At 43.8% G+C, this 12,538-nt stretch overlaps 1 protein-coding gene across 2 annotated transcripts in view; it reads right to left on the bottom strand.

Moving 5' to 3' along the window:
• Positions 1–322: 322 nt before the first annotated feature.
• Positions 323–12,538, bottom strand: part of LOC119598585 — a 101,431-nt gene continuing 89,215 nt past the window's right edge. For both annotated transcript variants that reach the window (XM_037948232.1, XM_037948233.1), the window contains 18 exons: positions 11,942–12,081; positions 11,643–11,773; positions 11,397–11,544; positions 10,809–10,921; positions 10,362–10,580; positions 10,014–10,194; positions 9,409–9,521; positions 8,888–9,035; positions 8,273–8,305; positions 5,993–6,094; positions 3,795–4,033; positions 3,388–3,511; positions 2,931–3,179; positions 2,627–2,775; positions 2,226–2,408; positions 1,874–1,976; positions 1,235–1,366; positions 323–1,056 (listed from right to left, as the gene is read on the bottom strand). In XM_037948232.1, the coding sequence (XP_037804160.1) occupies positions 682–1,056; positions 1,235–1,366; positions 1,874–1,976; positions 2,226–2,408; positions 2,627–2,775; positions 2,931–3,179; positions 3,388–3,511; positions 3,795–4,033; positions 5,993–6,094; positions 8,273–8,305; positions 8,888–9,035; positions 9,409–9,521; positions 10,014–10,194; positions 10,362–10,580; positions 10,809–10,921; positions 11,397–11,544; positions 11,643–11,773; positions 11,942–12,081 (2,882 nt within the window). In that variant the 3' untranslated portion in view covers positions 323–681. The remainder of the gene's footprint in view (positions 1,057–1,234; positions 1,367–1,873; positions 1,977–2,225; positions 2,409–2,626; positions 2,776–2,930; positions 3,180–3,387; positions 3,512–3,794; positions 4,034–5,992; positions 6,095–8,272; positions 8,306–8,887; positions 9,036–9,408; positions 9,522–10,013; positions 10,195–10,361; positions 10,581–10,808; positions 10,922–11,396; positions 11,545–11,642; positions 11,774–11,941; positions 12,082–12,538) is intronic.

Genomic DNA, 12,538 nt, shown 5'->3' with positions numbered 1-12,538 from the left:
ACCATTTATTCTGATAACAATCTTATTACATTTACATTTATAAATATACACCCAAAATATTAAACTTCCGCTACATATATTCAACTAACAAATATCACAGACTTAGAGACTCTGGTTCTCGTGACTTTAGCTAGCTAGCACATGTACTGTGCATCCGGCGAGTGCATCTAAGGCCTCGAGAATTCACTAACAAAGTCTTGACACGAATCCCGTCAGGGATCTTAACAAACAAACAATATCAATGTCTGGTATTATTTGTAGTGAATCTAGCATGTGCTGAATCAAAACACTTCTGAACACATCTTGTGTTACAAACAATAAAGTAATGCCTTACTCAGTACGATCCCTTAAAAGTATGAGTGCGTTCGTGGGTCGGGTGTTACGTTCCTGAAGGGCTTACACTTACGAAAAACTGTGATGACCGTAATGGATGAATATGACATGGAGAACAACCATTATAAATAACAGAAAATCGTTACTGCACATTCATTTGGCATTCTAGTCACAGTTCGGTCCAAAAATGAACATTAAGGGAAATCGCATGAATGATCCAGATTTTCTAAAGAAAAACTTTGTATTCTATATTCTGCACTTCGTCCTCATCGCTGTCCTCACACCATGTGGCACTCGCTCACGCTGCTGTGCGGTCCCCGCTTCACTCAGCACAGCGACCTCGACGCTCTAGAGGTGCGTCCATTCCTCCTCGGGGCTTTCGTCGGCTGTGCTGGCCTGCGAGGTGGGCGAGTCCCTCCCCAAAGCAGTCACTTCAGGGGTCGGGGCCTTCTTGGCACTGAGACGCCCCACGGTGGCGTAGGTCTCCACTCGGCCGTCCTCCACGTTGTCGTACATGCTCCGGCGTCCATCCGGCGTGAGGGTGGGCTCCGGCGACAGGTAAGGAGAACGGCTGGGGGATTGGAATGTGCTGTCAGGAACGTTTACCCCGGCGGGAGAAAGGTTGGACAGGTGCATGGGGACACTCGTCTGGTCTGCTTCCGTGTCGGTCGGGGACGGAGGGACCTGTCCGTCGCCCTGGTGAGACGTCAGCAGCCGGAACACCTGTCGACGAGACGATTATTTAGGAAACGAGCCTATAATATTACACATTCCGCAAAATTAATCAGTTAAATCAGAATGCTTAAAACAGAAATTGTGGCATCTAACCATCACTAATACAATATTTCCCCAACTAGAGGTAATAGAAAACATTAAAAAAAAAATCATGCGAGACAATCACCTCGTTGAGTGTGGTCTGCGAGACGTCGTACTCGGTGACCCCAACCAACTTAGCGGAGTTGAGGGCGTCGAAGATGAGTCTGAGCGGCAGCCGGCGACTCACCTCCGCCACCAGTGACAGGTGATGCTGCTCCTGAGGGCGTTAGGCGAAACGTCAGCATTTTTCCTCCCATTATCGTCATGTGTGTTATTTTCACAATTAAACTTCAGTTGTTTTAGAAGTGATATTGCCGATTTCTGTTAATTTTCCCTTATAGATTTAATTAATGCCATTTGAAGACCTTAGCTTGATTTAATTTAGCAGAAAGAAAATGCAGAATATATAAAAATGGAAATATATAGTAACTAAAAAGACATTTAAAACTGACTGAGAAATCATTCAAGATGACATGGAAGTTAGACCCCAGATGGCAGGGCCAAGTGGTAGGCAGGTTAAGCGGCAGGGTCAAGTGGTAAGACCAAATAATGAAGTCAAATGGCAGGGTTAAATTGTGCGAGGAAGTGGCAAGGTTAAGTGACAGAATCACGTTATAAGCAGCAAGGATAAGTGAACAAACAAGGCCAAAAGGCAGGGTCAAACAGCGGAGCCAAGTGACAGGGGTAACGGCAATGGCGTCAGCATGAACAGAGCTGTTCATACCTTGAGCAGAACTTCATTAAAGTGTCCTCTTAAATAATCAACGATGACGGGCAAGTCTTCTATGTCTTTGGCTTTGATGCGTATCGTGTACTTGTCACCGAGTCTGGATGAGAAAAGGAGAAGCACCTCATGTAAATGTCAAGGTATATTCAAATACTCATCTATCTTTATATCTAATTGTGAGACTGATGCATTTACAAGCTGGTATACATTAGTTGTTGCATCATGAATTAAAATCTATTTACCGTCTCTTGTATCAGAAATTAAATGACAAAGCAGTGTTACTATACCAATCGATAGTTTTAATAATGCATACTTTAAACAAAATAAACTGAAAGGCCAAATTTCTTACTTGTATTTGAGGTAATGCGGTGAACCCATACACACAAGATACCCATTGACCATGATGGCCATTCGGTGCGAAAGGTGGTTGACCTCGTCCATGGAGTGCGAAGTGAGCAGCACGGTGCGCCCATCCTGGGTCACGCTTTGCACTGCGCGCCACACTATTCGTCGAGAGGCTGGGTCCATCCCCCTGCAAACCCAATGACCATTTGGTAAAGTTCACATTCCAATTCAGGTCAGGTATAATGTGTTCGCGAGTTCAACGCGACTTTATGAGACAGAGCTTTGAGATGGACAGAGGTGGTTAGCCCTGATGAAGCCTACAGACTTGATTTCCCTGATATAAACTCAGTACAGGCATGCTTTATAGGATTTTGTATCTAATGAAAGTGCGTTTAGTTGACTCACGTGGTAGGTTCGTCCAGCAGCACTAGAGGGGGGTTGCCGATAAGTGCCAGGGCGAGGGAAACCTTCCTCATGGTGCCCCCTGACAAGTATCTAATGTAGTTGTGCTCGTGATTGCTCAGCCCGAGTTGCTTGATGGCGCGATCCACGTTCTGCGGGAGAACAAAAGGCTCAATGCAATTCGGACGACTGAGCGCAGGGACCAAATAGAGCCTCGTATGTCACCCTGAGGTCCGCGGATTATGACAGGAAATCAAGATCGAAAAGCAGTCCTTCCTAGCAAGCCCTCGAGGGGGCCGGCGCTTACCTCCACGAGCTCATCATCCCGGAAGCCCCTGACGAGAGCCATAATGAAGAGCGCCTCGCGGGGGGTGATGTTGGGGTCCAGGGGGTCGTTCTGAGGGCAGTAGCTCATCACGGGGCGAGGCAGGGACAGGGCCTCGTTCAGGACGATGCCGTTGATCAGGATCTGGCCGCGGGAGGGTCGCAGGTCCCCCGTCAGACAGCGGAAGGTGGTCGTCTTGCCCGCGCCGTTGAGACCCAAGAGGCTGAAGCACTGGAGGGTGCGGGAGAAGGAAGAGCTTTAGAACATCGAAATGAGTGCGTTGTTAGCGCGTGGTGGTGTATACGCGATATGCAATAGCATATTAATGCATTCGTAGAAACCTTTAACCCACCGCCAACAAAATACGCATACACAAGTTTAGTAACAACACAGCATCTGACAAAAGGCTGTTTCTGTTTAAATGGAGACGATCCCCTACCTCGCCCCTCTTCAGAGCCAGGTAGAGGCTGCTGACGGCCGAGGTGGGCGGCGAGGCGAAGTCGCGGCCCAGACCCACCATCCGCAGGACCGTGTCGTACAGCGACGCTCCGCCACACTGAATCCTGCAAGATGAAAACACTGTTCTCAGATCCGGTGATATTAGTGCGTTTCATGTGCGTTTATGAGATTGCGCTGCAGTGGCTATTTTCAAAAGCTAGGAAGTTTTCAAGGTTAGATAACACTTCATGATCTGTCCATTTCAAATTGTGAAAGTCAAACATGTTTTCTGTCGGCAAATTTCTTTATAGATTAATAGAATCCGTTTAATATGGCATAATATAGAACAAAATTGAAAAATACGGAAGAGAATGGAATGGGAAGAGAAAAAAACCTGCGTGTACCTACTTGATTCTCTCTGCAGCCACGTCCTTGTCTTCCTCTGCTCCCGCCGTCGCCTTCGGGGCGGAGGGGGCGGGGCGTGACAGCGGCTCCACGCAGGCGTTCCACCCGTGCAGCAAGACCACGCCCACCACCACCCAAATGGCCAGGGCTAAATAGTGGATGCCCAGCCCGCCCTGCATCGACGGATCCCACGAGAAGGGCGACGTGTAGATGTCGATGCCAAAGCGCGCCATGATGGAAGCCTGGGCGAGATCGAGGCAACAGAAAATGAGTTTAACTGCTTATAACTGCCTACACATAAATTGCCTATTTAAATTGTAATCATCACTTCTGTTGATAGATGATATCTGTTTTCAGTTGCCCGTATGAAATATATCACTATTGTTAGTAAAAGTTACTTCGTCGTTGAAACGAAGAATAAAGTTAATGTTTGCTTTCAACTGCCCCTATATAAATTGGCCGCATAAAATATAACTATCACTTTTGTATAGCCATGGTGTCTCTTGTTCAACTGTCTAGATATAAATTGCCTGTATTTGTTTTAAAGTGACTTTAACTCGTATTGTCCATATTTGATGTTTGTTTTTAACGGCCCTCTGAATCAATTATCAATAGAGAAAATTAGTTTTCAATTGCACATATATGAACCTTCCAACTGCTTATACACCATAAAAACTGTATTCACATTATCCCTAAAAATATCAAATGGCGAGAATAAGAAGTGACAGGACTCGCTCTCTCTCTCTCTCTCTCTCTCTCTCTCTCTCTCGTCTCTCTCCTCTCTCTCTCTCTCTCTCTCTCTCTCCTCTCTCTCTCTCTTCCTCGTCTCTCTCTCTCTCCCTTCCCTCCCTCTCTCTCTCTCTCTCTCCTCTCTCTCTCTCTCTCTCTCTCACACCACACACACACACACACACCACACACACACACACACACACACACACCACACACAAACCACACACACACACATACACATACACACACACTCATACACACATACACACACACACACACACACACACACATACACACACACACATATACACACACACACACACACACACACACATACACACACACATACACACACACACACACATACACACACACACACACACACACACACACACATACACACACACACACCCCACCCCACACACACACACACACACACCACACACACACACACACATACACACACACCACAACACACACACACACACACACATATACATACACCCCACACACCACACACCACACACACACACACACACACACACACCACACACACACACACACACACACACACACACACACACACACCACACACCACACACACACACCACACACACACACACACACACACACACACACACACACACACAACGACACAAACCCCACAACACGAACAACACACACACCACAACAAGACACGCACGACAATCACAACCAACGACTCACACCACACAGAAGAACTAGACACCAAGACCACAGAACAGACAGCACAACACACACACACACACCTACAACACAACACACACACACCACCACACATACAGCACACAACACACACACACACAAACAAGGCACAATACAAAACCACACAACACCAACACCACACACACGCCCTACCCAAGCATACACCACACAACAGACACACACCACACAGCAACACACCACACGACACCACACGACACACACACAAACCCCCAGCAATAACAACACAACACACACAACACGGAACACACCACTACACCACGCACAAAACACACACCACATACACGATACACATACACAAACACCATCACCACACAACACACACAACACACATACGCACAAACAAACCAACCAAACACCACACCCAAGGCAACAACAGTACCAACAAAACCACAACCAACCAGTACCAAATCACAACAACATACTGCTCAATGGCAAGAACCAGACAAACAAACGATACCCAAACACAAAACACACACAAACCTAAAAAAACAAAACACTAAACACAACGAAATCCAAAACAGACCAAAACAAGACTCAACACAACAACACAACCAAAACACCAAAACAAACAAAAACAACCACACCACAAACTAACCAACAAACAACCAAAAACACAACAACAACAAACAACACAACAACAAACAACACGTAAGACAACTGCAACAACAAAAAAAAAAAAGGATAGATCAAAACCAAGAACGTACCTTGGTGTAGGACACAGAGAGGCTCTTGATCCCGCAAGCGAAGGTGAACGGCGGGAAAATCAAGAACAGGTACTTGATCACGTTCTCCATCTCGTCCAGGACCTGTTGAACGTCAGTCGGGTGAGAGGACAGTCGAGAGAGCCGTTGCCATGAATGAACGTGATGGTGACGTGGTTTAGTTGATGGTAAAAGAACGTGATGGTGACGTGGTTCTGATGATGGCGACGGAACGTGATGGTGACGTGGTTTAGTTGATGGCGATGGAACGTGATAGTGACGTGGTTTAGTTGATAGCGAAGGAACGTGATGGTGACGTGGTTCTGATGATGGCGAAGGAACGTGATGGTGACGTGGTTCTGATGATGGCGAAGGAACGTGATGGTGACGTGGTTTAGTTGATGGCGATGGAACGTGATGGTGACGTGGTTTAGTTGATGGCGACAGAACGTGATGGTGACGTGGTTTAGTTGATGACGAAGGAACGTGATGGTGACGTGGTTTAGTTGATGGTGACGTGTTTCTGATGATGGCGAAGGGACGTGATGGTGACATGGTTTAGTTGATGGTGACGTGTTTCTGATGATGGCGAAGGAACGTGATGTTGACGTGTTTCTGATGATGGCGAAGGAACGTGATGGTGACGTGGTTTAGTTGATGGCGAAGGAACGTGATGGTGACGTGGTTTAGTTGATGGCGAAGGAACGTGATGGTGACGTGGTTTAGTTGATGGCGAAGGAACGTGATGGTGACGTGTTTCTGATGATGGCGAGGGTGATGATTGTGGTGCCGAGAGAGGGAGAGAGAGAGAGATAAGGAGGTCCTCCATGTTGTTATCAGGATGCACGCGAGGACGTCCCGATGATAGCAATAACAAGACGGTATTAAGAATGTCACTTAACCATGCGAAATACTTCCATATAAATTTGTTCTTTGGGGGGAGGGGGGGAGGTCCTACATGGGGTTATCAAAATCATCGATGAATATAAAATTGTCTAAAAGTATTTTTTAAAGAAATCACTTATTATTATCTGTGTAACACTTATGCCGGCTTCTTCCTCTTATTGTTATTAATATTATTATAATCATTATCATTATTATCACTATCATTATTATAGTTATTATTATTATCATTATCATCATTACTATCATTTTTAAAGTTATCTTTGTTGATGTTAACATTATCATTGTAATTACTACTATCATTATTATTATCATAATCATTATCAGTACTATAATCATCATCATGATTGTCATTATTACAATGATATTGATAATGATACTACTACTACTAACGATAATAATAATAAAAAATAATGATAATAATAATAATAATAATTATCATTATTAACATTATCACCATTATCATTATCATTCTTTTTCATTATTATCATTATCAATATTATTACTCGTATTACTATTATCTTCATTATCATTAATCATTATCATCGTTACGATATCATTATCGTTGTTATCACTATAATCATTGTTATTCTCATCATTAAAGTTCTCATTATAATTACCATTATCATTGTTGTCATTATTATTATTACTGTCATCACCATCACTACCATCATTATCATAATCATTATCAAAAATGTTTTCGTTGTTATAAATATAGCCGTTTTCCTCACTATGTCATCATCACTATCATCATTATTGCTATCATTAACATTACCATTTTAATGTCATTCTTGTCACCATTATTGTCACTATCATGACGATCAAAATCATCATCATCTTTAGTAGTAGTAATATTGGTATTATTATTAGTATCAGCATTATAATTAGTATTAGTATAAGCATTCTTTTTGGCTTGTGGTTAAAATCAATAACAGATATATACGAGATAACTAGAAATAAAACTAGTAAAAAGATGCCATTTCATGTATAAATTATATATACATACATACATACATACATACATATATATATATATATATATATATATATATATATATATATATATATATATATATATGTGTGTGTGTGTGTGTGTGTGTGTGTGTGTGTGTGTGTGTGTGTGTGTGTGTGTGTGTGTGTGTGTGTGTGTGTGTGTGTGTGTGTGTGTGTGCGTGTGTGTGTATGACGTTCGAAAGATAGTCATGAGCAGGGTTAGTAAGCACAAAGTAAAGTCATTTCGATCAAACTGCATTAAGGGGCGCAAGCTTTTCTAGTAGCCTCTGGGAAACCAATAGACCCTCTATAGCAAGCTGAGATAGAAGGGATTGGATACTCAAGGACGCAGGCGGAGGGGCGGACACGGAGGTCGAAGTTACTCACAAGAAAACTGGATCCTATGTCATACTTGAGCTCCTGGGGGGAAGGGGCGGGATAAGTAACATGATATTGAAACAAAGAAGAAACTTAAATAAAAAAAAAATACCTCCTGTGTTCCTATTTGGTTGAAAATAAACAGTGCTGAAAGAATTAGACAAAAAAAACATGAATATAGTTACTAAAACTCATCAAACACTAACATTCATATAAAATCGAATAACACAGAGTCATTATGAGTATAACTTCCTAACTGCGGAACCAAAACATTCATTCAGAACAAAAAATACAAACTCAGTAAGTGTGTACAAATACATAATACAGCCACAATAAAAGACATACTAAAGTGTGACGTTTCGAGTCCGACAAAAGTCCTCGTTTGACGATAAAATTTTTGTAGTCTAATCCTACTTAAAACCTCACGTTTATTTTTTTTTCTTACTGTGACTGTGATTTATACCAGTCAAGCACAGTTTCCACCTTGAATTATTCTAATAAAAAATGTTTTACCAATTTTGTGTAGACGATACCATAACCCTGGTAATATTTACATCTCCACAAAAAAATCCTTTCCACATGTAAGGTCATAACCGGCGGACAAACAGGCGGCCTTTGACCTACCTTGACCCAAGTGTAGACCTCACACACGATGAGGAGAAGGGTAGAGATTAGACCGACGCTGAAGGTGCCGCAGAAGAAGGAGAACACGGCAGCGGTTTCCGTCCGGAAGAGGCCCTCCGTCAGGTAGAAGATCGGCAGGATGCTCAACCTTCAACAGAGAATAGATTTTTGAGTCTTTAAGTGTTTGGCTGCTCTATGACATTCATTTGCATTTTCATAAAAGAAACGTATAGTTTATCACTCTCTCTTTCTTTTCTCCTCTGTTCTTTTTAAACCAATCTCAGTGCAGCTCTTTACGGTTACGGTGTTTTATAAAATCCCATCATTTATGAAAATCATCAACGATTTCATCACATGACCAATCGAGACCAGACGTTTGTGACAATTTTACTTTTGCAACTACTTTGCTAAATAAATGTTCGGGAATTATCACGATTATGACTATCATCATCATCATTATTATCATTATCATTTCTATTATTGTTATTCATGTCACCATCAACATCACCCAGGATACCCACCCGTACAACAGAGCTAGAAGGAAGAAGGCGCCCAGGTTGCTGTGGGTCACGAACTGTTGCTGGTTGAAGATGACAAGGACAACCACGGTGAGGAAGATGTTGAGCAGCAGAATCTGTGCGAGGAGAGGGCGGGTAATTTCCTTTTGATTAGGCAAAAGTGCGTTACTATAACTAATGAACCCTCAAGGATTCATTAACCAGACTTACCCCTGGTCCCTGAGTTATTTTTCGCCGTTCAGCCTTCCGTCTTGGTAACATTACAAGTACATTCCTTTAAGCGTCCACAAAATTATTAAAGGCGTTTTGAATGCCAATCAAAAGAGTGTGGCTGTAACGTAACCAAAAGTGGGGTCGCCCGGCCTCACGTTTTTGCTATTATATCTACATAATCCAATACTGAGTCTAGCCGTAGAACCCGGGCTGAAGTTAACGCGGTTAAGAGTGTTGCGACGAGTATGTCTTGAAAAAGGGTAACAGTAATGCCATAGCCGCAATGTAACTTACCCATAGGCAGACCATAGGCAGTGTATTGCGCGAAAGTCCGCAAATAGGTTTCTAGTAATTAGCCTTTAAAGAACACAAGGACACGAGACACCAAGACCCACCGAGACGTCCCAGATCATGTTGGCGAGCCAGTAGGTGTTCCTCGACACGCCGGCAACGTAGAGGACTCGCCGCTCGTCCCTGGCTCGCTCGCCCACCACGTACCCGGCGGTACTCGAGCAGACCACCGTCAGCGCCACCAGAATCAGGAGGCCTATCCCGAGGTCCGCTACGTGCTGCTGCCTGTGAGCGTGCGAAGGAACAATTTTGAATATTTTAAACCACCTATAACTTGCATTCCTCCTTTTACGATGTACAATCTATATCCCCTAAACTTCCTAGGACAAATCGCCTTGCAATGACATCGAACAAAAAATTCACCAAAGAAAACCGTCAAAGCAGCAACGCACAATGAGATGCTGTTCAACCCGTATTTGGAGAACTTGACCGGGTTGTTGACTGTGGTGACCTCGTACTGGTCCCCGAGAAGTCTGCTGAGGCGGGCGTTCGTGAGGGCGTTGAGGTAGGCGGGGAGGGCGTGGTAGCCGGAGTTGTCGTACCACACCGTGACTCCGGGGCTGCTGGTGGGGGAGCGGGGGTCCTCCACGCCGAGGCTCAGACCTCCGTACCTGAAGGGGGTGAAGGGGAAAGGTTGGGGTGGGTTAGGTACTGTGGACTCCTACCGATTTATAATGTTCTAAGCTCAAATAATGAAAAAAAAAGTTAAAACCCCAGTAATATGGTATTTTTTAACAATAGGTAGGTCGTATTTTTTGTAATACCGGTCGACATTGATTTTCTTATTTTGCTGAAATCCGCTCTCAAGTAAAAAAAAAAAACACAAACAGGTCCTTCACCTGTTTTGAACATGTTGCCATCGTGTTCCTAAGATCCAGTCGTTGAGGCTGGGCTGGTTGGTGACGTCCACGGAGCATACGTCATCATTGCATCTGCACAAGGACTGCGTTGTCTGTGGGAGGAAAATAAGCTCTGTACAATAACAGGTTCATAGTGTGATGTAGACAAGGATAAGATCATTGCTATGAGTGTATTGTAATTCTATTACTTCTTTATAGTGGTCTAAACCACTCGTTTGTTTTCTATTGTAAATTTCCGTAGCAGTCTGATAGCACCGCGATTTTATTCTATGCCCCAGCACAACATAAAATCTTGAGATGATAGTCATCTGTAGCATGTTGCTGTAGATAGATGTTACCTCATTCATTAACAATGCAAATCAGTAAATTGGCGCACACGCGTGCGCGCACGCACACACACACACACACACACACACACACACACACACACACACACACACACACACACACACACACACACACACACACACACACACACACACACACACACACACGTATATATACGCTTTGGTTGTACCGTTCCCTGCTTCTACTGTAAATTCAAGCACACGAGCATAATCTACTTACATCGCCTGACATATTACAGTGCGGTAAACCAGGGTTGGTGTTGGCCACGCTTGAAGGGCATGTGGACCACTGCCCCGTGCCATCGCTGGTGCCCAGGGTCAGCCGAAGGAACTCCTCTGCCAAGGGTTCAAAGGTTCGGTCCAGTTGCCTGAGGAGACGCGGTATTTTAGCATTCTTATAATAATGATATAACTGTTATGGAAAAGACTTGTTGAGTTCAAGAGAGATTATCGCCAGGCAACAAACCTGACGAAGGAGGTGGACGGCGCAGAGTATATGTGTGGACTCATTTCCAGGGGCGCAGTGGTCTCGAAGGCGGGTCGGCACCAGGACCCCAACATGGCCAGGCAGATGAACACTAACGGCAACACAAACATCTGGAGGCGTGATCAAGGACGAGAATATATATCCAGTCTCTTATTTTTATAATAGTCTTAAGAAAAAGAACATGGTTTGCGTCCCATTACACTTCATAGCACAGCTGTAGCTTGTATATACCAAGTTTCTGCTATTGACGCAATAGTGCTTTCCCTTTGAGAGCCTACCTGGATGTAGAAGACCAGGTCCCGGCCGTGGTGGAGGAGGCGCTTGAACAGAAGGGCCAGCAACCGCTGGAAGGACAGCCTGACGCCGGTGCGAGGAGCCAGAGGCCGGAAGTTGAACAGGTCACGCAGGTCCTCCTCTTCTGCAATGCCACTTTCGTTACATTACGATCTCGGTCTTAATTACACATGGTATATAAAAACACAGATCTTCCATCCAAAATGCTGACCAAAATAACATCATTCTGTGCACGGCCGGAAGACTACTAAAAAATTGCCTCTTCATCGTTGATTTATGATCATTATGACAGACGTTAGTAATATTTTTGAAAGCAAAAGAATAACATTTGTATGGCTAACATAAACTCAGAATCTAGCCAAGCCCTTGTAAACTCTGCAGAATCGGAGGCGTGTTATGCTGAGTAAAAAAGGAGAGTAATATAAATACACTAATTTATATTGAGAGAGACAATTAAGGTACCCAAACATATAGGCTAAAGCGACAGATTAAAATTCTCGTGTTTGCAAATCAAATTTGGCGAACCTCGGCCGTTAATGAATGACGTTATCCGACTCTGGCTAATCAGTAGCTGGGAAAAC

This window comes from Penaeus monodon, chromosome 41, assembly GCF_015228065.2.
Source record: "Penaeus monodon isolate SGIC_2016 chromosome 41, NSTDA_Pmon_1, whole genome shotgun sequence".
Lineage (NCBI taxonomy): Eukaryota > Metazoa > Arthropoda > Malacostraca > Decapoda > Penaeidae > Penaeus > Penaeus monodon.
Note: the sequence above shows the minus strand (reverse complement) of the source record. Positions and strands in the feature narration are given on the sequence as shown.